At 37.5% G+C, this 24236-nt stretch overlaps 1 protein-coding gene across 1 annotated transcript in view; it reads left to right on the forward strand.

The window, feature by feature from the left end:
* The window catches only part of LOC149548002 (mitochondrial pyruvate carrier 4-like), a 57678-nt gene extending 33995 nt beyond the window's left edge, over nucleotides 1-23683 (forward strand). Inside the window, exons 4-5 of the mRNA XM_089792029.1 lie at nucleotides 10421-10494; nucleotides 23034-23683. Coding sequence (XP_089648155.1) covers nucleotides 10421-10494; nucleotides 23034-23079 — 120 coding nt within the window. The 3' untranslated portion in view covers nucleotides 23080-23683. The remainder of the gene's footprint in view (nucleotides 1-10420; nucleotides 10495-23033) is intronic.
* Nucleotides 23684-24236: the final 553 nt, after the last annotated feature.

Here is a 24236-nt window from a genome sequence, read left to right on the forward strand (position 1 = left end):
TTGCATTTCAGTTTTGACAACTACCCAGATCTTGCATGTCATAATTTGGTGGTTGCATGTTGCTTCTAATCAGTTGCATGTCCAAATCTATGGTTGCATGCTACTTCTAATCATTTGCATGTTAGTTCTTGGTGTTTGAAGAAGTTATATCCTATTGGGGTTACACTCTACTTTATCCAGAATGGACAGGTATAGTACAGAGTCTCAGAGGGAACAATCTTGGACAATTGATAGCCAGAGTCAAAATAATAGAAAGGATGGTTATTTAGACATTCGAGATAAACTTATGAAAATAAGCCATGACATGTCTAAACAGTTGGTTGAGCACCACCGTATAAATGACATGTTATCTGACCCAGCTAAGGTGGATAAGTTGACTGGATTTCTATTTGGCAGATTTTCTCACAGGACAGATGACACAATTTCCAAGAACTTGCATGAGGAGTTTGAGAAACTAGCTGATAGCCAGGTAGAGGTCTCAGATTCTACTCTGCCACAGGAGGTGGTGGGAAAGGATATTACACAGATTGATAGTAACGGTCAACTTGATACTCAAATTGAGACAATTGTTTACAGGTTGTCAAAGGGTGATGCCACAGGTATTCAGGATGGTATAGTTACAACAGGCAGTGACAACAGTGTAGTGGGTTCAGATGATGATTATGAGGATGTTGTTGTGCAGGATGGTGAGATACCTGGTAGAGATGAGCAGACATTGAGCATTCATGACTTTGCTGAGAAAGAGTACCAGGCACAGTTAGATGCTTCATCACATGAGGTTGAGGCTGGTAGTACTTCACATGATTTGTCCAGCCAGCTGAAGGTGAACCAAGATAGTATTGTGACTTCATTATCTCATCATGACAGGTATGTGGAGTTAGTTGGTATTGGTCATATTACTCAGGTGAGGAGTTTGCTTGAGTTACCAGTTGATTCTAGTTTACGGATATGGACTCGAGATTGTTATATTGGCATTTGGGATTCAGTTGACTGGATATCTTTAACACTTTTTGGTAGCAGTGTTTGTTTGGGTGCTATCATGGATTTGATTAGCAGATTACATGGTGTTGTCTTTTCTTGTGCTAGTATCTTGTCTGATGTTGGTATTAGTTTTTATACACCAATGTTGGGCTTTGTTCATATATCCAGTCGGCCATACTTGCTGGAATGTGTTGATGATATTTCATATTTGGCAGTGTGTATAGATGAGTCCCAGGATCACATTGGCATTGATGACATCCAGAAGGATGCAATGGGCAGTTTTGAAGACTTAGTTTCCTTGGGTATAGAGGAGTTGGACAGCAATGCTAATGTTTTTGATACTCCGTATGTTGATATGAGCTTTAGATTTGATTCACAGGATATGGATGGTAATACTCTAGAGACTAGTAACTTTGAGGACACTCCTTCAGACAGTGCATCAGAGGAGGTTTGTAGGAGACAGTCAAGCCAGTGCCATCATTTGTCTAATCAGTTGAGAGTTAGTGACCAAGACATTTCTATCACTTGCCAACATTTTGATGCTGCTCGTCAGTTGTTAGCAGTTTATGGATGGGGTTCTCCTACTAGTGATGAGCAGGGAGGAAGTTATCTTTCCTTGACAGAGATCCACTCTTTATGGGAGGCTATTCGGATTTTGAAACAGAATTATATGCAGTTGGTAGCCGACAGAGATTATCTTATGGAGTGGGGCAGTACAGCATGTGATGCATTGTTGGCCAAGGAAGATGAGGTGAGTGATCTTACTGAGCAGCTTGAGGTGACTTCTGAGATTCTTGAGAGTACACAATTGGCTCTCAAGGAGTCACAGTTTCATTTGGCTAAGGTGACCATGGAGTTAGAGCGACTACAGTCTTCACCTGATTCTATACAGTCACAAGCTATGGTGTTTGGTGATCCGAGGATGTCCATGGCCGAGATTGTTAGAGACAGTGGAGATGGGGATGCATCCATCCTTGATACTAACATTGGCATATCAGGTTCATTCCCACTAGAGTCAGGTTCAATTGAGTTGGGTGCTGTAGCAGATTTTTGTGGTGTGCCTGACATGGTGGTGACCTCTAGTACTAATGGCACGAAGACTAGAGATGTTGTATCAAAGACCATGTGTGATGTTGGTCAGCTGATAGTTGGCATGGTTCCTACTAGTAATACTACTCCCTTCGCAATGTCTTCAGAGGTAGTAGTCAGTTCCAACTTGGTTAATGATCGATTACAGTTAGTTACATCTGGATTGCAGTCTAAGCCACTAACTGAGATTGGTGCATTCTATCGGCATTACACTGTGAGGTATGCTCATCTATCTACCTTTGATGACCATGTTGATGAGATGGTGGTACAGAGATGTACTTTGGTTCCTAGTGCTTATCATCAGTTATGGGATAGTTTGATGCCTCGGGATGAGATTTGTGATGGGCATGACATGGTGATAGGTCTTGCAATTGACAGGTTGATAATACATGACTTAGAGCAAGATTTTTGGAGTGATGCTTTAGCAGGTGTTGTTATTGATTCTACTCCTTTGGCTATGACATCTCTTGACTTAGCTGGTGATCAGTGGGTTGTATCACTTCTTCATGGTGAGCTGTTGACTGAGGTTGGTTTTTTTTATCAACATTATATTGCAGGGTATGTACATCAGTTAGCATTTGATCCCTGTGCTGAGGAGTTGATGGCAGACAAATTTGGTTTGGATTCCATTTCTTACTCGTTATCTTGTAATGTCTTTTCACCATCAGCAGTGTATGGGAGTTATGGTTATGAGATAGTGGCCGATGATTTGCAGAGTTGTGTTGACTGTAGGAGTTGTACAGTGTGTGGATTCTCCATACTTGGTATAGTTTCATTCGAGAGGGTTCACCATTGTTGCAGAGTTGGATTGTACATTCCATATAGGCCAGTGGGATGCGTTGATGGTATTTACTATGTTGGTAGTTTGATTTGTCCACTTTACTTGGGTTCTGATGTTCTAAGAGTTTATGCCTCATGGGTTTTTGATTGTGGTAATGGTGATTTTGGAGTTTGGTTGAGCTATAATTGCCAGTTTGATTATGGATTCCTCTTGGTCATATTGCAGAGGATCTTGCAGGAGTCTGTGTTAATTGGTAGTAGTATAGTTCATGACTACATTTGGGATCCAGGAGGATTGATTGGTTTATTGTTCAACCATTGCTTGAGGACAAGCAATGTTTGGGAGGGGAGGACTTGTCATGTCCCCTTTTCAAATAATTAAAAAATAATAATCTTTGCTAAGACAGGCAGGCCCAAGAAAGTGAAGTTTCGGAAAAAGAGAGTTAATCTTTGGAAACCGTTGGACTAATAAATGATAATTATTATTAAAATATGTTTCATTAACCTCTCTTGGACGTGAGTTACAGTTATTCCCTTTTTAAAGAGGTTTGGAGGCATTTTGGGGGGATTCCAGAACTTGATTTTGCTCATTCCTTGTTATTCTTCAGAGGTTGCCAAACCTGTGGAGAAGGAGACCCAAGAACGGGAGTTTGCAGGTTTCCAGGGAGACCCAAGAACGGGAGTTTGCAGGTTTCCAGGAAGGCTAAGGACGGGAGTTTGAAGCCATTCCATGTGCATGCTCATACAGAGTTTGCCTTTGTGCTGAACAGTGCAGATTTGTGAGTTTCCGGGTGTATTTTTGTGAGAGTTTGGTGTTTCCGGTTGAGTATTTCATATCAGTTTTGGTTGCTGCTGTATTTTATACTTTAAGCTGTTAAAATAGATCTGAATATATATATTGGGACGTGATTAAACTTCTGAGATAGATTATTAGTGTTCTTGTGGTGTTTCCGGGCATATTTTGTGCTATTTCGGGAGCCCGATGAGCATAGTTTTGGTCCTACATTTTCGAGCTGTTGTGTAAAGGCTATACGGGTCTGGAAATGTCAATTTGTAGGCTGTTATGCTGCTGAAAGTTCTGTAAAAATTTCCATTTTCAGATTTATTAATAATTGGTGAAGCTGTGAAGCTTTTGGCACAATTTCTGGCATACCCGATTTGGGGGTTTCTTGAGAAATTTGGAGGATCTTTGTGATATCAGTTGTTTGATTTTAAAAATCTGATTAGAGGTGTGAAATACCATATCAAATCAGAAAAGGGGACATTGATTTGATATGGTATTTCACACCTCTAATCAGATTTTTAAAATCAAACAACTGATATCACAAAGATCCTCCAAATTTCTCAAGAAACCCCCAAATCGGGTATGCCAGAAATTGTGCCAAAAGCTTCACAGCTTCACCAATTATTAATAAATCTGAAAATGGAAATTTTTACAGAACTTTCAGCAGCATAACAGCCTACAAATTGACATTTCCAGACCCGTATAGCCTTTACACAACAGCTCAAAAATGTAGGACCAAAACTATGCTCATCGGGCTCCCGAAATAGCACAAAATATGCCCGGAAACACCACAAGAACACTAATAATCTATCTCAGAAGTTTAATCACGTCCCAATATATATATTCAGATCTATTTTAACAGCTTAAAGTATAAAATACAGCAGCAACCAAAACTGATATGAAATACTCAACCGGAAACACCAAACTCTCACAAAAATACACCCGGAAACTCACAAATCTGCACTGTTCAGCACAAAGGCAAACTCTGTATGAGCATGCACATGGAATGGCTTCAAACTCCCGTCCTTAGCCTTCCTGGAAACCTGCAAACTCCCGTTCTTGGGTCTCCCTGGAAACCTGCAAACTCCCGTTCTTGGGTCTCCTTCTCCACAGGTTTGGCAGCCTCTGAAGAATAACAAGGAATGAGCAAAATCAAGTTCTGGAATCCCCCCAAAATGCCTCCAAACCTCTTTAAAAAGGGAATAACTGTAACTCACGTCCAAGAGAGGTTAATGAAACATATTTTAATAATAATTATCATTTATTAGTCCAACGGTTTCCAAAGATTAACTCTCTTTTTCCGAAACTTCACTTTCTTGGGCCTGCCTGTCTTAGCAAAGATTATTATTTTTTAATTATTTGAAAAGGGGACATGACAGGATATCCCAGCGTCAAGTTGGCATGACTCGTAGGATTCCAATTTGCGGTTTTGGGAACCAACAATGTGTGTGCTATATTAATACTCCAAGAGCAATTGTTAGATTACTAGATGTTGGTAATAACATTTTTGAAATACCTAGGGGTCTTTCTTTCCTATGCTCGATTGTGATGTTATCTTATTAATTAATTTGTATAATTGCTTCTAGCTTGATGATTGTAATTTGTAACATTCCTTGATTTGTGAGTCTACTTCCTATTGCTGATTGTTATGCCTGAATTTTCCTTGATAATTAAGATATATGCTATAATGATTCCCACAATGATTGTTGCTCTTGGTGTTGGAAAGTCACGATCTTTCCTATGTGTGGTACTGATTAGGAGATGGGTGCCTCTTCATGGTTCACTGCTACCTCTTAATAACCCATTCTTACTTGAGCTAACCAACGATATTTGCTCCTCATTAATAGCCAATGATAATCTTATTTCAATCGCTCTCGATTAGTTTTGATTAACTTTTGATGACAAAGAGTGTGACTGTTGTACCATGGAGAAGAAGATTGATCTCTTATACTAATGCTAACTATTGATTTCTTAGAGTGATGCTAATCTATGAGATAGGTGATGCTAATTTCAAATTCAGATCTGTTCAATTTATTTGTTAGATGTAGTTTCGGGGGCATGACACATAAGGATTGAGTCACCACTTTTCATTGTTGCCACTGAAAATAATACATAATTCCCCAAATTTATTTCCCTCGGATGTTCTCAAATGAAATCTTTTCCCCTTTATATCCTCCAATGCGAGGGAGAGTCACACCTCTTGTATTTTTGAGGATTGTTGGAGCCTATGCTCCACAAATTTTGGGGAGCAGGACGACAAGGGATGACAGGACGTGTTTCCAGTACTAGGGTTCTTTAGGGCCAATTTGAGGAGAGACTATATGGGATGACAAAAAAATAAAATGGGGGATTTTTATATATAGAGAGGAATTTCAAATAAGCATATATAACATTGATTATACACATTTTAGAAGCTTAATACATAGTATTAGCTTCAATTGAGATTTCGCATGAGAATTAATAAGCAAAGTAACAAAGTTCAAATGCTTTCATTACCAATATATGGCATACATATAGAAAAATGCCCAGAGGCTCCAAATTTCAACCATGAAATGACAAACTGTAAATACCAAACTACAATGATCAGCTATTGATAACAATCATAATGTTAAGATATAACTAAGAAAATATATGGCTGTACATAAACAACACATATTAAGTGTAAGAATCAAAATCAAAACCAGAATTTGATTCTGAGCTATTGCCAGATTGAGGAGCTTCCTCAACCAATGTAACCCCAACCAATCCTGTAGGCATGTCATTCTCCTCAATTTGCATAATATCTTTGGGATTCATATCCCAATGTAAGGATGGAGTATGGCGATACATTGGAGTCTGTTGTTCCTATAGTTGTAGTGCTTTGTCAACAATGACCAACTTCTCTAATTTTCTAGATGTAAGGTTGTTCTTCTTGATTGATTGGATGAAGCTATATGTGGACCAACTCTTGCAATAGAGGAACTGACAACTTGTGAAAGAAGATGAATGCCAAATACCCTCAGCTTTGGTGTATCCCTACCATGTCACGTCCACAATTTAATAGGGTCATGCCGAGCTAATGTAGCTCTAGCCATCCTTGCCTTTGGTCTGCTAAAGGTTGGACCATGAAGATTGGTAAATGCAAGCCATTGAATGTGAAGCTGAGTAGAGTCTTCTTTACTATACATTTTTGCAAGGGCCTTAAAGAAGCCGTCCTTCACCCCTTCATTACTGGATGGAGCAAGTCTCCCTAGTCTTGGTGCATTCTATTTGGAATTGAGAGTACAAGCTCCCATATGAAGCAAGGTGTTCATAATGTTCCAACGCTGTGTCACAATCGGCCTAAGATGCTTCTCATAAAATCCCAAAGTAGGGTCCTTGTTACAAGTAGCTTGCTTGATCTGCCCAAGCATGCTATCAAAGCTATCAAAAGTCTTATAAGTCTCTCCAAGATTAGGAGAGTCAGTATCAACATATCTCATTAATCACACAAAAGGCTGAATGGAGGAGCAAATGTATTTGTAAGTGTAAACGAGTTACAAGTTAGAAACAACTTAAATAATAATATTAACAAAATCAGTAATAAAATCAGCAACTCCAAATTTCTTTATGGACCCCCAATTATCCTCAAGGATTCTTTGCTTCACACTTCTCCCCTACAATGTGCTTGCTTCATGCCATCTACTGCATTCTGCATTAATCACCATAGCCTGTAGATGCTCCTGGACCTCAAGTATCCTCGCCAACAAAATAAAATCTGGCATATCCAGTTTCCACGAGCTTGGGGAATTTTTTAAAAAAAAACATTCTAAACAATGCAACAAAAGTGTGATGGTTGCAAATAAAGATTTGCACATCTCTAACCTTTGACACCTTTGCCTTCACCCAATCAATTTATCCAATGTCCTTCAGGCCCGGGCATTCTTCAATTTATGCATGCAACATGGGGTTCAAAGAATGTGCTTATAAGCACCCTCCATTATCAATCCTACTAACTTAACACCTAGGCTGAGTCAATGACTGCCTGCATAACATTAGAGGTTCCAACCTCTTCTACAACATCTCTCAAAATCTGAAATTGGAAGGCTGCATCCTTCCCTTTCCTTCACCAATCTATAGCTCCAAGAAAGTAAGAGCCTGCTGTGCTAGTGACAACAAGATTGATGAGTGATCAGTCCACCCATCCATGATTTTAGACCATACATCCCTCAATCATGTATGTCTCATATCCTCCATTCAAATACTCACTTTGGAGTACTCTTTATCAAGAAGGGTGGCGCACAACTTAGTTTCTCCCGTGGAAGAAATGAGGAATCAGCAGCATAGATATCATTCCACATTTTTTTATAATATGACAAACATGTGAAATGGAATGGTACAATATGATCATAAAGAAACTTAGTAATAGATGGTTCAGTAATGACAGCTTTTTGAGGTCCAAGAAAAGATCAGTACAAAACACAGACAATATAAAAGAGGGGTGGCAAGGTTCAAAAGGAAAGAGTACAGTCTTATCAAAACCTAATAAAAGATCGGTTTTTACAGAATAACTGCAGAACGATTACAGAACAAACACAGAACAATTACAGAAGAGCTCTCATGCATGCACATTATATAAATTCGCAACATCAGTTTCTCTTTTAGTCTTCTTCCCTTTACTAGAAGTGGGAGCAATGCCTTCTTCCCTATGAGAAGCATCATACATGGATCTAGTAGTCATTGACATATTGGCTTGCAAATTCTCTATTTAAGACTCTTTACTTAATGCCTCCCCCTAAAAATGCAATCCAGTTGCCTTAATTTTTTCATTTGTGCTATATTTTTGCAACCTTCCCCATCAACCACCTATCCACAAAAGATGACAATGGACTCTAGTATGGCTGCCACTATATTGTTTGTGACACAGATGGCACTCCCATAATCTACCAACCCTAGATTTTTTTGGGGTTGATGGGCCTTTTGCATTGTCTTTAAGGATTTTGGAAGGACACTCAAATGAGTTAGAGGTTGCTGCCTCTACTACATTCATATTGCTTGAAAACCCTCAAATGGCTTCCATATTTCAGGTCTATATCTATGAGATGTTTTTTCTCTCATTTGAACCTCCAAACTATCACTATCCCATCACTCCCAGTACTGTTCATCATTTTAATTTTATAAGAATGAAAAAAATAGAACTGCAAGTTAAAAATAAAGACAATACACAACGCCCTCCCTACATGTTGCAAAACTTGAAAAAATCTAAAATAAATAGGAAAAACAAATGAATAATGCAAAACAAAACCACTTATGAAGAAAATTTGATGCCAAAATCTCCTCTTGCATCTTCTGTTCACTCCCTCATAAGCTGCCCCTTGACAAGCTGCTCTTCTTCTCCTTAGCAAATGCATAAAATGAAGTCTTTTTAGTTATTTTATCCTCTAGATTAAGGTTTCCTATATTTTAATATCCTTTATTGACCATGTGCTGCTGACCAAAACAAACAAACAAATTAAAAGAGAAGTATTTTTTATTGTAATATGCGACCAAGTTATGGCTGGGCTGACGGGTACACCCAGCCTTGTTACAGTTGAGATACAACCAGGCCGTGCCCAGTACACTTGGGCGTACCCATGTGCTCAGAAAAATCTTATGGTCATTTCTGGTGAAAGCTATGGAGGGGGCATGGGAAGGGGGATGCGAGAATGCTGTCCCTGCATCCTCATAGAATACCCAGATGAGATCAGGTCAAAAAACCCAGGGGACATGTCCGTGGAGCATAAGTTGGAGCATAACCCTCTTTGGAATATCACAATTAACGAGGAAAGATTTGAGAAGACATGGCTCTTATAACAACACTGAAATGCAGTAAGAATTTTACTGGTAGAAATTATATAAGCAGCTTTAGTGGTCAACAGTGGACCAACATAACACCCAAATAATAAGGTCCCACATGCAATAACAATATCTGAAACAAAATTTCTCAATACATTTTCCCAAGATTCTTCCAATTGATGACGTCTTTTTGAGGCATTCAATCAAGCAGTTCACATGTCTTGTCTATGCTTATCCAGTTCACCTACTTGCCTACCAGAGAATTTCCAGCTATAATGTTTGCCAAAAATCATGCTTACATTATGCTTTGATGCTCTTTCAAAGCTCCCATTTTGGCATTGACAGGGAATGTGTGAACAAAGGTTGTTAAACTTGTCTTTACACTTTTCAACTGCATTTATTGGAAAGTTTTTAATGCATTTTCTCAAACATACAATGTACAACTCCTACAACTGACATTCATTAGGGTATCTGAAAGTACAACATGCTTCGATGATGATTGTAATTCCTTCCAACTCTTTCCACTTGTCTTTCATTGATTGCAAGACACATTAGCAAGGGAGAGCCCAGTAGCTCGGTGTGATGTTGATGCCAATGAGCTGACAAAAATTAATGACTAGGATGTGCAAACAGTTGGGATCTTCTAGCAAGGGCAATTCAATTTGAGTCCAACATTTGTAGTGATGGGTGGTTTCCAACATTTCTATTGGATATTGACTCAAATTCCTGAGCTTGCTGCTGATGCTACCAATGATTGACATTTACCATCCTATTTATGTTTATGAATATCTGTGGAGATGAATAAAATCTGAAACAGTTGAAGCTCCCTAAAAAAATCAATGATTTCTATTTCATTCATCAAGTCACTAAAATTATCATGTAAACGATTATAAATTATAGTTTATGATGGTTTAAAAATCGTCCAAGATAAATGAACCAATGCTTTCTTCGACATTGATTCTGACAGGAAACTTGGCAATTTATGTTTTGCAGAAAAATTGGAACTTGTTTAGTGTCAATGTGGCTATGGCAGGGACTGGCCTCTATCAGATGTCGCGGAAAATCAGGTTTGTTTTCTTCATTTTCAATAGACATCCAATTAAACTTGTCTGATACATAGAAATTGTAATGGTTTTTCTGGTGTATTTGTTGTCCTCCTTTGGAAAGGTTTGAAGCTTTAGAGAAGCTTAAACTTCCATTATAATTATCACTAGAATAATGCAATTCCATGATACTCTGCATTCATCTATTGTAGAATATATTCTATGAAATTGTGAGTAAAATTAAGTGGAGGGCAGTGGGCTTAAAAGCTTCTTTTCTTTACATACCATATCAGCAGATGAAAATTGATTAGAGCTGCATAGCTAAATTAGTACCATTATATGAAACTGGTCTGGAGACATTCTCTGAATCTATGCTTCCTTATCTTTGATCTCTCAATCTTTTACCGACTGATAAAATTTAAAAAGTTAGAAGCATCTATTCATCTTGTATAATGTCCGTGTGGAAGGATAACAATGATTAGGTCTGAATTGATGGCTTTTTTATCCTAGTATTTAGATTATTTAGAATTCAAGAATTCAATCAGCACAGAAAGAAAAAAGATCAACTGAGCTCAGTGTTTTTTCTCCTCTTCTAGTCATAGTTTTAGTATGTTGACATACAATTCTTGGCCAGCAAAAGCTGAATAATTTTTTATCTATCAATACCAACTAGTCTTGGGCTATTATAATCTGGAGTGTGGGCTCTGTACTTGGCCTATAATTGTATTGGTACAAATTGTTAATGTTTAAAGCCAGGAATCAAAATAAGCAGCAAAATATGACAGAATAAAGAACAATAAAGAAAGTAACTTTATCCTGGGAAAACCCTTCTACTCAAGGGAAAAACCCAGCCACACCAAGAAATTCAATCATTTATTGAGTGTTCAAGCTGAATAGAAAGCTTCACGAGCTTATTTTGATACCCAGCAAATCTAATGAACTTCACTGACTCTAAATAAAAGAAGTATCGGCACACAAAATGAAAACGCACAGAGTACTCAATGTCTAAACCACATACAAGATGAATGTCTGATACAGATACAAACCAAAGAGATTGCTGATCCAGATACAATATATTTAAGATCTTAAGTATCACACAGATACTAAGCACAGAGTGATAGATACACAAAATGATCATCTATAGATCACACATTCAATGTCTGAAATAGATAATAATAAAACAGAAGCTGAGATGCCTCCAGCAGGTAGGATAATGGCACTTCTCTACATGCCAATGTTACATCACATTTACTTGAATAATAACAATCCCAAGTCTTCGTCCCTACTAGACTAGAAATATTGTCTATCACGTGAGAAGACCGAGAGAGAAATCCTAACGCTTTTCGAAGATCCATCAGCCATTACTCCAATTTGTCACTTCGTATATCAAGAGTTACAAAAGCCATGCGGTCCTTTTATTCACCATCATCAATAATTGGGATCAAGGCATGGAAGGATTCATATTAAAGTCATCACAACCACAAACAAAGGTAACAATAAACAACACAAGAAAAAGGAAGATGGATGGGAGAAAGAGCACTATCACTGGCGGTGGTAAAGAACTGAAACAATCCATCTTTGCATTCCTGTGGCATGATAATAACATCTGATTATGATAGAGCTGCCATTACGTAAAGATATGAAAGAGGTGATCATCATAGATGATCTCAACAGAAACAGAGATGCAATATTGCAGTAGCTTGATAGATGTCAGACATAGCAAGAACACTGATCAAACTGATGTTGATTGTTACAGGTATGAAGGACCTCTCTTGCAGCTAACATAAACATCAACACAAATAACTCTAGATATGTGCAACTATTTGAGGATTGAAAGTTTGCAGAGATTATCATGTATCCCTCATAATTTGATGATACAGACAGACATTTATATGGATTAGGCATTCTCTTGAAAATACCATATTCTAAATGCATGCCACAGAGGCTATCTATAACATGGTTGCTAGCAGATATCGTTTTTGGAGCAGGATTATGTATTGCAGAAGAACATCTTGCATATCTCAAGATGGTTGTGCCTAGGCAATGATAAAGATAAATAACCTTTCATCTAGCTCTCCATTTTGTCACTGATCTAAATTTTGTCCACAAAGAGTTATGTGTAATTATCACATGAATTAATAGATTGAGGATCAGATTGTTGAATTCAGGGACATGTTTAAACATGGGAATATTTTAATACTTATGGGAAGCACTTATGGTAAGTTGGGAAAGATTTGCAATTTTCTGTATCTTAAAGCTTAAAATGGAGGAGATGATGTAAGTGAAATATCTTGGTTCGTAAATTATCAAATCATGGTCAATTCAAAAGTTCAGCTTTGTACTTTATGTCTAGCTCACAATACAGTCTGGTTCTTTGTTGAGAACTGACAGACACCTAGGTTTTCCAGGAAATATAAGCTGTTCATTGACATTTATGATGGAAAGCTTCAATAGATTAGCTCAGAGACTAATGCTTTTTCACCACTAATTTTTGATTGTTATGTAGTGCCTGTGACCTATCCACGGGGAAAAAGAAACAAGGTTGAAAGTTGATGGCAAAAATTAATTGTGTTTAGCACATTTGGTTGTGTCCCTTCAGTCAAACATTGATCTAACAAAACCAGAGGCAGAAGCAGGAAACATCTGTATATAATTGAAGTAGGAGAATTTAGCCACCAACATATCATCATTCAAGGTTCAGTCTACCAGTGAAGTTTCCTGTTCTCTTTGGGAGAATTCACAGAATGCCATGTCTACAGAAGTGTTTTGTTGGACATAAATAGATTTCTGTTTCCAATTTGTGTACCCAATGGCCGGAGCGTACTTTGAAACTTCGTTTGTAGGCATATATCTAGATGTAATTTTTAAGTACTATGATTGTACTGACTCACTGAGCTGTAGATTTTTGAATGCTTAGCTGAAGGGGTTGTTGGAGAGTCAGCTACATGTTAGCATTATTTTGTATTGGGATTATATTATGTGTCATTCAAGATTTATGGTAGCTCTGGGTGTGTACACACATACTCCAAAAAGGTCATTTATAAACAAAAAGCTTTCAAATTAATAGTACACTTCTGTCATTATGGCCACCAACCTTATTCTTATAGTAGAAAGAACCTTCATGGGCACAACTTGAAACTTAATGTAGTGTCTGTTGTATTTTCGGATATAATATTCTTTTTGTCCGATGTAATATAAGATGCCTGTCTGATGTAATATGTGAATTTAGCAAAAATATTGCTACGTTTGAAGTTGTGGAGCTGGCGAAGCAATTTTTTTGATTCACTTCAGTTGCACAGGCAAGTAATATAAAATTTCACAAAGTATCAATTATATGTCTTGGAGGTGTACAAAAATTAGGTAATTGGGCAAACTCAGCAGTTTGTCTAGATCCTAATATCTTGCATCAATTCGGAGGAAATATATAGTGTCATGCACAACAAATGATAATGAAGCTCAAACTTAGCTACCATGCAAATACTACAGAGTTCAGCCATTTTTCATGGATAATGCAAATGACAATGAATCAAAATGAGTAAGATATTTTAGCTAGCATGCAATTAAAATCAAGACGTGACTTCTCCAAAAACTCATAGTTGCAGGGAGATGCGACTCCAACTCACTGGGATTTGTTTTTCATACCAGGGACACCTTGGAATCCAGGAAATTATCAACACATGTGATTCTGTTTCCATTTCCTATTTTTCAAAAACAAATGTGCCAGTACCAGTCTCTCATACCAGTAATAGTCCTGGTCTCCTGGCAACCTTGGAAAAACTATATAGACTTAATTTTTTTATGTACTCTTTTTCGATAGATTTGTAAGCCTTCCCATTTCTGTTGGCTTAGGGAAATAACATTAGGGAAATAATTTTTCTCAATACCCCTATTCTTAGACAACATAAAATTGCCAAAATCCTTGGTTGTTCTATAGGGTCTTTCCCTTCTTCCTATCTGGGTCTTCCTTTAGGCTTGAAGGCTCCGGATTCCTTCTGGGAAGACCTTATTAACAAATTCAGCAAGAAGTTGGCTGGTTGCAAAGGGAACCTTTTAAGCCAGGCTGGTAAATTAATTCTTCTTAAAGCTTCACTACAAAGTAACCAACTTATGCTTTAAGTCTTTTTAAAATCCCCACTAAATTTGCTGAGGCTATTGACAAAATTCAAAGGAATTTTTTATGGACTGGTGCAGAGGAAAAAAAGAGAATGCCTTTAATTGCTTGGGACCAAGTTTGTAAACCGGTCAGGGAAGGTGGACTGGGCATCCGAAAAATCAGAAGCATGAATAAAGCTTCTTCTAGCTAAACAAGGATGGCGTGTCTTTCATGAAAACAAAGAGTGGAGTACCATTTGGAAACACAAGTACCTTCTTAATTCTGTTTCTCTTCCTGATTTCTTCTCTTCTTCTGATGTTGCTCATCCTTCCTCCATTTGGGGAGCTGTGCAGGGAACAAAGAAAATTCTTGGAGAAGGGTGCTCTTGGAAAATTGGTAATGGGATTAGGGTGAGATTTTGGGAAGATGTCTGGATTAAGGATCGCCCCCTAATTGAAGATGTTCAAGATATGACACAGGTTGACTTATGCAAGCAGAGATATGGCACTCTTGTTAGTCATTACTGGCAGAATGATTCTTGGGTGAACTTGAAGGACATTGATCAATGCTTCAATCACATCCAATTATCTCTCAATGGTGTTTCTCTCCATCCTTCTTTTGAGGATGAGATTATTTGGTATGCTGATCCTAGTGGGCAATTCAAAGTTTCTTCTTTCTTTGTTTCTAAGGAGAAGGAAAATCTTCCCTTTTGGTCGCAGGCTTGGACTAAGGGTCTCATTCCTAAAATTAACATCTTCTTTTGGGTCCTGCTTCAAAATAAAATTTTGACCCTTGATAACTTGCAGAAAAGAGGTATAAATTTGGTGAATAGGTGTATATTATGCAAGAATGGATTTGAAGATAGAGACCACTTGTTTCTGAACTACTCTTATACCCAGCAAGTTTGGACTGAGATCCTTATGTATTGGAATTTGACCTGGGTTCATCATATCAATGTGGAATCTTCTTTTAAAAGCTGGCAATGCCCTTCTAAGAATTCTGATGTTCAATTCCTATGGAAAATTACTCTTGCTCATCTCTGGTGGGGTATTTGGAAAGAAAGAAATAATATAATTTTTAGAAACAAAGAGGTTCCTGGATGGGTGCTTGGTCAGAATATTATTAGAGCTTTTAAGGAGAACTTCAGATCTCTGAAGAACCCTGATAAAACCTTTCCTGTTGATAATCCAATGCATTCCGAAAATCCTAAACTTCAAACTGATAACCCAAGATTGACCATCACTTGGAGTTCCCCCCCTTATGGTTGGATTAAAGGAAACTTTGATGGTTTTGCTAAGGGCAACCCGGGAGGTGCGGGTTGTGGAGGTGTGTTGAGAGATCATAAGGGAAATGTTAAAGATGCTATAGCAATCCCCATAGGTAGGACTAATAGTCACATTGCTGAAGCAACGACTGCTCTTTATACTATGAAAATTGCCGTGGATTTGGGATGTCCGAATTTATGGTTGGAAGGTGACTCTCTAAATATTGTGAATATCCTAAATAATAAAAGTTCTATCTCATGGTCGATAGAGGCCACAATCAAGGAGATCAAATACCTTATTCAAAAATTTGAAAAAGTTGTCATATCCCATACCTTTCGGGAGGCCAACGGTGTTGCTGATTGGATTGCCAACTATGCTGTCCTATCGGGGCAAAAGGTGAGGTGGACTGATGTATTAACTAACCAAGTTGATCTCAAAGCAATTATTCATTATGAAGCCATCCATGCGCAAGTGGGAAAGATTTGTAAAGATTAGAAAGTTAATGATTTCGTGGAGTGAGCATATTATTGCCAGATTTTCTTCCCCAAGGAAGTACACTCAAATGAATGTGATGTGGTTTTCGCACGTATCTCCGAAAAAGGGAGTCTCTTTTGATGGGACGAAAAATAGTTTTCATTTTAACTCTTTCACTCTTTGCGACTGGTTACTCTGGTTTGAGCGCGTTCTCAATTCTCTGCAGATGGGGGGCGAACCGTGCAAGCAGGAACCAAAAAACTGTAATGCCTGGAAGGCTCGTGAGGATGTATGGAAAATTTTGCAGAAAGGAAATGTGACCTGTTATCTGGAGCGACTCAATGGTTTTAAGCCACACATCACTACGGCTTTCTTTAAGAACTGGTCTAATGACAAAGTCACTCTCCATGGTGTTACTGTGAAACTTACGGAGGATTTCATTGCAGAGATCACGGGGCTCTCCACGGCGGGCATAAAATTCATCAAGCAAACCAGTATTTCAAATGCAGCCTACAAAAAGTTTCCGAAAACGGAAGACGAGGAGAAGCAACTGGAAAAGAGTGGTGATTTCTTTGATGTGCATCAGATAAAGGAGATCTGGAGGGATGTTCTTTGCTGTATTCGTGAGTATTTCATACTTGATGGAAGAAGTAAAAGAGTTCATAAATGCCACTTTGTTTTTTTAAATCACTTCAGACATAAAGATAGAATATCTTTCCCCTTCTTTTTGCGGTTTTCTTTACTTTATAGTTTAGAAGCTCATAAGGAGTCTAGACCCATTTTATATGAAGGGCTGATTCTTCTTATAGAGAGGTATTGTAAAAATAAACACATTGCCTCCACTCCCTCTAAGGACATGAAGGACTCCATTAAGAGTAAGAAGGGTGACGCTGTTAAGGGTAAAGATAAAGCCCTGAATTTGAAACCCTCGGCTTCTCAAAAACATGAGGATGACGAGTCTGAGACCGAGAAATCGGAAAGCCGTGAGAATATTAACCCTGAGGTTGAGGAAGATACTGACGCCGGGGATTTAAGCTCTAATTTGGACGGGTACCCGGAGACTGAAGTTAATAATGAAAAAGGGAAAGAGGAAGCCAATAGTGAAGGAAATTCTGAACAGAGTAAATCTGTTAATGAGGGTAACTAGGCTATATCTAGTGGGAGTGATAAAGAGGAAGATAATATTGTTGGGAACCCTATTGAGAAGAGTAAGGAGGACCATACGGCTAAGACTGCTTCTCCTGTCAAGGGGATAGAGGAAGAAAAAAAGAAAGACTCTGCTCACATAGAGGACTCTGCTGGGGTTCGAAAGGAGGATCAAATGGAAATGGAGGAAAACAATGACAATGTCCGTTCCGCCCCACATGGGACTGCTGAAAATGATAGCGACTAAATGCAGAGGGATACCATGCTCTCCTTCCTGCATTCTGCAAAGGATAAAGCTGACACCATGCTCAAAGTAGATTCTTGCATCTACAATGAAATGATGGGTTTGAAGAAAAAGGTGGAAATTCTCCAACATAACCTGGATACTATCAATGTCAAACTTAGCCAACTGGAAGGGCAGATGGGAGACATCCCTAATAAACTTAACAACTATGAGCAGAACCTCAGAATGCTAATCAAGGAGAGTGGCACTAAGATGGAACAGGTCACCTCGAGTATATGTGCGGCTGCTGCAAGCTTGGGCAAAAGGGCTAATGAAGATATCACTTCGGCTGATGGTCCGAGCAAAAGAACAAGGCAGAGCTCGAGGAAGAGTGCAATGAAAGTTGCTGCTGCTTTGGCTGCTGACACCATTCAAGAGACTGCTGCAATTGGTAAGGAAGCTGCTAAAATGATCTTGGAGTTGCAATAGTGGCTCTGGGTCGGGTTCCATGGTTTAGTTTCTGTCTGTTCTGGTTACTGGTTGGGGTCTCTGGTCCTGGTTTTTGGTTTTTATCGTTTTGACTGTTTGTGGTTCCAGGTCCCTGTAAAACCTGGTTAGTTTGTTCTTGGACTTTTCTAGTGGTTTCAGGTCCCTGTAAAACCTGATTTTGATACTGTTCTACAGTTTGTTGTAGGTTTCTTTTACCTGGTTGGGCTTTAATGCCTTATCTTTCTGCTTTTTGTTAAAGGGTTTCGGGGTCCCTTCAAAACCTGCTTTTACTGTAATCTAAAACATTAGGGAAATAATTATATAAATATTTTAAGTGAGAAATGTTTTAAGGGAAATAACTGATTACCTAAATTGTTGATATAAAATGCGTGACTAGAGGTCGGGGTATTTTGTAAATTAAAGTTATTCTTTTTAAATTCTTTGTAGTGTCTGGGAAAAGACACTTAAGGAATTTGAAAATTGTGTTTTGGAGGGAAAGGAGAGTATGCTTTTATTCTAAGTTACTGGTTCGTATTCTGGTTCAGATGCAAGTTCGACATTTGGGTTCAAAATTCAATCAAAAATTTTTGGGGCTGGGTTCGGGTTCATCCGTACAAGATCTTTTTTGTTTTTTTTTGTTTTATATATATCTAAAATTATGCTGCAGCAAATAAGTTTATACACCACTATATGAAGTGCAAGAGTGTTTTAAGGTTGGGTTGGTTGGATAATAAATCAGATTATATTTAAACCCAAAAAATGCCTTTTCAAAACAATAAAAACATTAAAAAGGTCAAACTTTTTTGGTTGCATACCCAAATTTGCTCCAAATTCCTCTTGGGTTCTGTCAGCTACAAAATTTATTGGACATTCGCCCAAATTTGTCTAGGGTCCGAAAAAAAGAATCCGCAAGGAATTCATCAGGCAAATGACAAATTTGACAAGAACCGGAACCGACTTTGAATTAGCTATGAATCGAATGTTGAATTTGCATGCTGAGGGGCGAATATGGTAACTTAGCGTTTATTAGACACCAATTCCTTTCAGATAGATTGAGCATCCTGTTTTCTTATTGTATTGAGAATGATAGACATTTGTTTGAGAGATTGGAGGACGTAACCCCCTTGATTTTCATCACTAGAATAGTGAGCGAAACCCTTGATTTGGACTTGGGGAAATCTCATGCAGAGAATGAATTGGAGCTTTATTTCGATAGGAAACTTGATTTTGTGGTGAAGTGTAATCATTCTGACTGAGTCTTCAAATTATGTATTTATATTTGATGTTCATGATACATCAAGCGGCATTGTTTAGCATCCTGTTGATTAAGTAGAATTCGTGATATTGTGGCTGCTACCACAGAGCCAAACTCATATGAATCTATATGCATTCAAAGAGCCAATTATGTGTGTGTGTGTGTGTAGTGGCTGATTGAATAGTCATGAGATTGTTTTAAAATGATTTCTAGTTGTGAAAAGTGCAACTTTGACTGTCCATTTTGTGGACAGATAATTTTTTGGTTGTGCAATTCAACTGTGTAAATGGATATTATAGGTGGCTGTTTCATGTTGTTTTGCTACCCAATTGGAGTTTGTTCTAGGATGGTACATTTGTTATGTTTTTTGACTACTTTTTTATGTGCCTGGTTTGACTTGAGTTGAAGGTTGATTTTGAGCATTACTATGGCAATTTTGATGTGTTGAGGGTGTTGGGACTTGTATCTATTAATGTCAAGAAGTTGCACTTCTGGGTAACCTAAATATTTAAGATATATCTATAATAGTGATAGTTCTGATATATTACAAGATTTCCTTCAGCATCTACAGGTCATGGCTTCAAATCATACATAGGTTGCCAATTTTTTATCATTGCAATGTTCTATACGCTGTCCTTCATGGTAAAATAATTGTTGAGAAATTTTAGCACAGTGCCCTTAGTGGGAAATTATTTTATATTATCATAAAGATGCTGATCTTCACATTGTGTTTATATGACTTAAATGTACATGCTAAGGATTGGTTGAGATTGGAATGATCATGGACAAATCACTGCAGAATCTTTTGTGACATATCTGTTTTCCAATCACTCATGTATAGTTTGATTGCATTGTTTCCCTTGGGTGGCCCCTCAAATTTATGTCTTCTAGAATTCAATGTTTCTAGCAGTCTTATATTTTAAGTACTGGCCTGAAGACTTCTTGAAAATTTAATATGAAGGCTGACTACTCAAATTTAACCTGCACTTATTTTTACTTAGTCAGTTTACGTTTACCTGGTTTTTTCCTTGGATTCTTGTTGTTTCCAAATCTTTATGAGATACCATTGTTTTTAAAATGCTTTATGGTTCCCAGTCCCACATCTGGCTGTTCAACCGCTAATTATATTGCACAAATGGGTCCAAGATTTGGCTATACTTTTATTGTTATCCATGTTTCCAGTCACGCTCCATAATTTTCTGTGGGAGTTTAATCACATAGATTGCATCTTGTACTGGTTACCAAAATAAGAGATTGCAAGGTTATTTACCACAAACAGGTCCTGCTACTGTACTTTTTGCATGGGGTTATTTGACATGATCATTGAAAAACACAATCAACAAATTACCACAGTTGTGGTATGACCTGAAGATTCCGTTGCTCACATATTTTTTTCCTTGTACCAAGCTTGACACTGTTTTTGTTTTCTAAAATGCAAGTCAAGTGTTATGATACAATTCTTCCTTTCCTAGCATGTTCTTGGTTTCAAATTTTGTCTTTTTATACTTCTCCATAATTTTGTATCCAGTTTCCCATCTCTTAATATTCTGTTCTTTATGAATGAACTTTGTTCTGTACTGCCCATGTGAGTTTCAACATTGATGAATCTGGACTAAGTCTATAGTCTACTTCATAGATGGAAAACTTGCTGAATAATCGCTGAGTTTTAAAACACTTTGTGAAGGTTTTGCAAATGGGGTTGCAAGCGGAGTGGGTTTAACCATGGAGGGAACTCCGTAGTTAATCGTGCTTGAGCTGGAGTAATACTGGATGGGTGATCTCCCGAGAAGTCCGATGCTTGACCTATATGAGCATCACCTAGATCCAATGAGTGCTCAGTGTTCCGTTTATTCTTATGAGAGATGGATTTGTGTGTCAGTACTCACGAAACATGAGTCAATGAGTTTAACTCAAAAACTACACAGTTAAATCCTGATAACAATATTATATTTTGACTCGCTGTGGAAAAATGCGTCCTTATCAATTTTAAAAACATAATTTTTGAAGCTCATTTCTTATTTGCAGGAGGATTTTGTCATTTTTTCAGCTTAGGGGGATTTATACAAATATAACATTCAAGTATATACTTCAAGTCATATTTGTATAAATACTGTTATGATGTTTGAGATAGGTTTCAGCTTCATAGAAGTTAAAATGCAGAATCTAGATTTTGGGGGTTTTCGAAAAATTCCAGGTTTAGCCAAATTTCAAGATTCAGCATGCCTTCAACAGTGTTATCTCCTGCAACCTGTCCTGACTGTTTGAGGTCAACTTGAAGCTGGAACAATGATTTTCTAATGACTCTAATCCATCTTCTCATAAATCACTCGGTTCCAATTCTATTTTCCTGCGTCAGACTTAGCTCAACCACTTGCTCACATCCAAGACAAGCATTACTTTCCAGCAGGCCAAAATTACTCAAACTCATTCTTGGACTATTTTGCTATGATGTATTTACTTGTAGTTTTATAGAAACTATTGACTATTTTGCTTCATGCCATCAGCATTCCGCGTGAGAACGTGATTTTGTATGCACTTTGCATTTATATAAATCTAAACTCCGCTCATTTCTTTTATGTTCTCATTAATTAACTCATTGCATGCATCTTCTCATTTAATTTTGCAAAAGAAATGTATTTTTAATGAAACTTAAGCTGTTTTTTAGGTTCCTGAGTTTTAGTTTCTTAAAAAACTGGCCGAATTTTTTGTGAGCGTTGTTTTGGGCTTGGTGAGTTTCTGTGGAGTGAGAGTTTTCCATCTATTGTCTACCGTAGAAAAAGGGGGCTTCAATAAATCTATAGCCAAATTTGTCAGTTCAAAAGTATGATTTTTTTCATATTTCGAGTTTTTAGCAAGTTTCATGTTCTCTCAATTTGATTTCCTTTGCCTGGCTTGGGTGTGAGCAATAAGCAACCGTATTTAGTTTATTGAACTTAGAAGCATAAAATAAACAATAATATGTAAGTAATTGTGATGAAATGGCACCTGGCAGTTGGGGGTTGCCCAGTCAAACTTGGCATGTCTTTGATCTTGTCAAACTCTGTCAAACCTCCAAAAATAAATAAATTGAAATGTCTATTATAGATGCTTAACACAATTTTGAAATATATAACTTCCCTTTAGAAGGCTTTTAAGTATTATCTAATCATTTATATACATCACTCCCAGATTTTTCTTGTGTCACCGTTTCACTATGTCTGCAGTCCAGGACTTTCAAGGGCATATATTATGGGCAGAGCATTGCAGATTCTTTTGGGTGTTTAGTTCTATTTATAATTTTCCTAAGAGGAATGTTCTATTTATAACTTTGCTTCAATTTCAGGAGGTAAATCACATAGCCTTAGCATGTCTCATAATCCTGAATGACAATCACATCTTTGAGCATCTCTGTTTTGCGAGTGTACAATAACATTTGATTTGGTAATTGCTTTAGCTCCAATATTTTGCAAGTAATTTGCAGATCTGGTACTTCTGTTTAAAGCCTTGATGGACCCTGGCAGATGTATATTTATTTTGATCCTTCATTGATTTTATTTATTATTATGTTTGATGTCTTGATCAATATTCTGTTGAGACTTATGTGGGAGAACTCACACCTTGTTTGTCTTGAATGGACAGGCATGATTATGGTTCTGTGACCGAAGAAGTTTCTGAAGAATTATAAAAAAAGGACATTAATCCAATTGCTGTAAACAAGCTTTTGCATCTGCCTGCAGTATAACTGGCCGTGCTTCTAGAGACTCTGCACACTTTTTCCCAGTACAAGTCAAATATTTTCCCATCCCCACATAAATGAAACCAGGAAGATTTGCAATTTGCTTTTATTCTAGGATTAATTTCTTGTACTTCCATGACTATGTTTGTTTATTCATTTGTTAAAGTTGTTGATACTTGTGGGGTAATGTTGATGTTTGGATCATATTGTTATGCTGATTCTTGCTTAGCATTTTTCCTAGGGATTTTGAGGGGGTTGACTACGCCGAAATTATGGACTGATTGAGTCAAATGTTCTAATGTGTCAATGATGAAGTTTGATTTCATATTCCTTAAAGGGACGAATGGGTTGCATGGCATGTAGACGCACGTGGGATTCACACATCCATTTCTATCTGAAGGGCTGTAATGCCTAGTCAGAGCTAGATAACGCAACTGCATCATTTGGGAACCAATTTGTTATTTTTTTAAAAAGGATTGATGAAACCTAGAACATTGTCTTCCAAAGAAACTTACTGTTATAAAATAGAATTGTGTGAAGGAGTTCTGGTTCATGATGTTTATATGGTTTGAAGATATTTTAGTCTTTCTGTATGTACAGATTGATTGGGCCGAATTTTCATCTTTTTGTGTTTCGATGAATGGCTTGAGAGGAATTGCAATTTTTTTTTTCCCCTGTACGTATGGTATTGATAAAATCTACGTAAGATGCAACTTGCTTGAAAATTTAAAAAGTGATCAAGGAAAAGGGTTTTAGATTCATCCAATTTTTAGAAAAATAGAAAAATTTCCGGAGTTGCTTGAATAAGGCAGATCCCAATGTGAAGTCTATGTTTTCAAGCAATTAGATGCGAACGGATATATTTGGAAGCGTAGATCTGCCATTCTGAAATGTCGCGAAGTTAGTTTTATGGGCAGTAATTGCTTATTGTTTCCATGATTCATGAAGGTCGGATGATTCGAGAAGGAATGCAATTATAAAAAAAATTTACAAACATTGAGTAGGATTTGTATTTGTATTTGTATCTCGTTGAATGTGGAGGCAAGGTAGCATTTAAATGGTCATTTTCATTGGACAAATTTTATCTCGGATCCCTATGATCAGCA

This window comes from Cupressus sempervirens, chromosome 7 (assembly GCF_028749045.1).
Source record: "Cupressus sempervirens isolate cs-2001-9-10 chromosome 7, ASM2874904v1, whole genome shotgun sequence".
Lineage (NCBI taxonomy): Eukaryota > Viridiplantae > Streptophyta > Pinopsida > Cupressales > Cupressaceae > Cupressus > Cupressus sempervirens.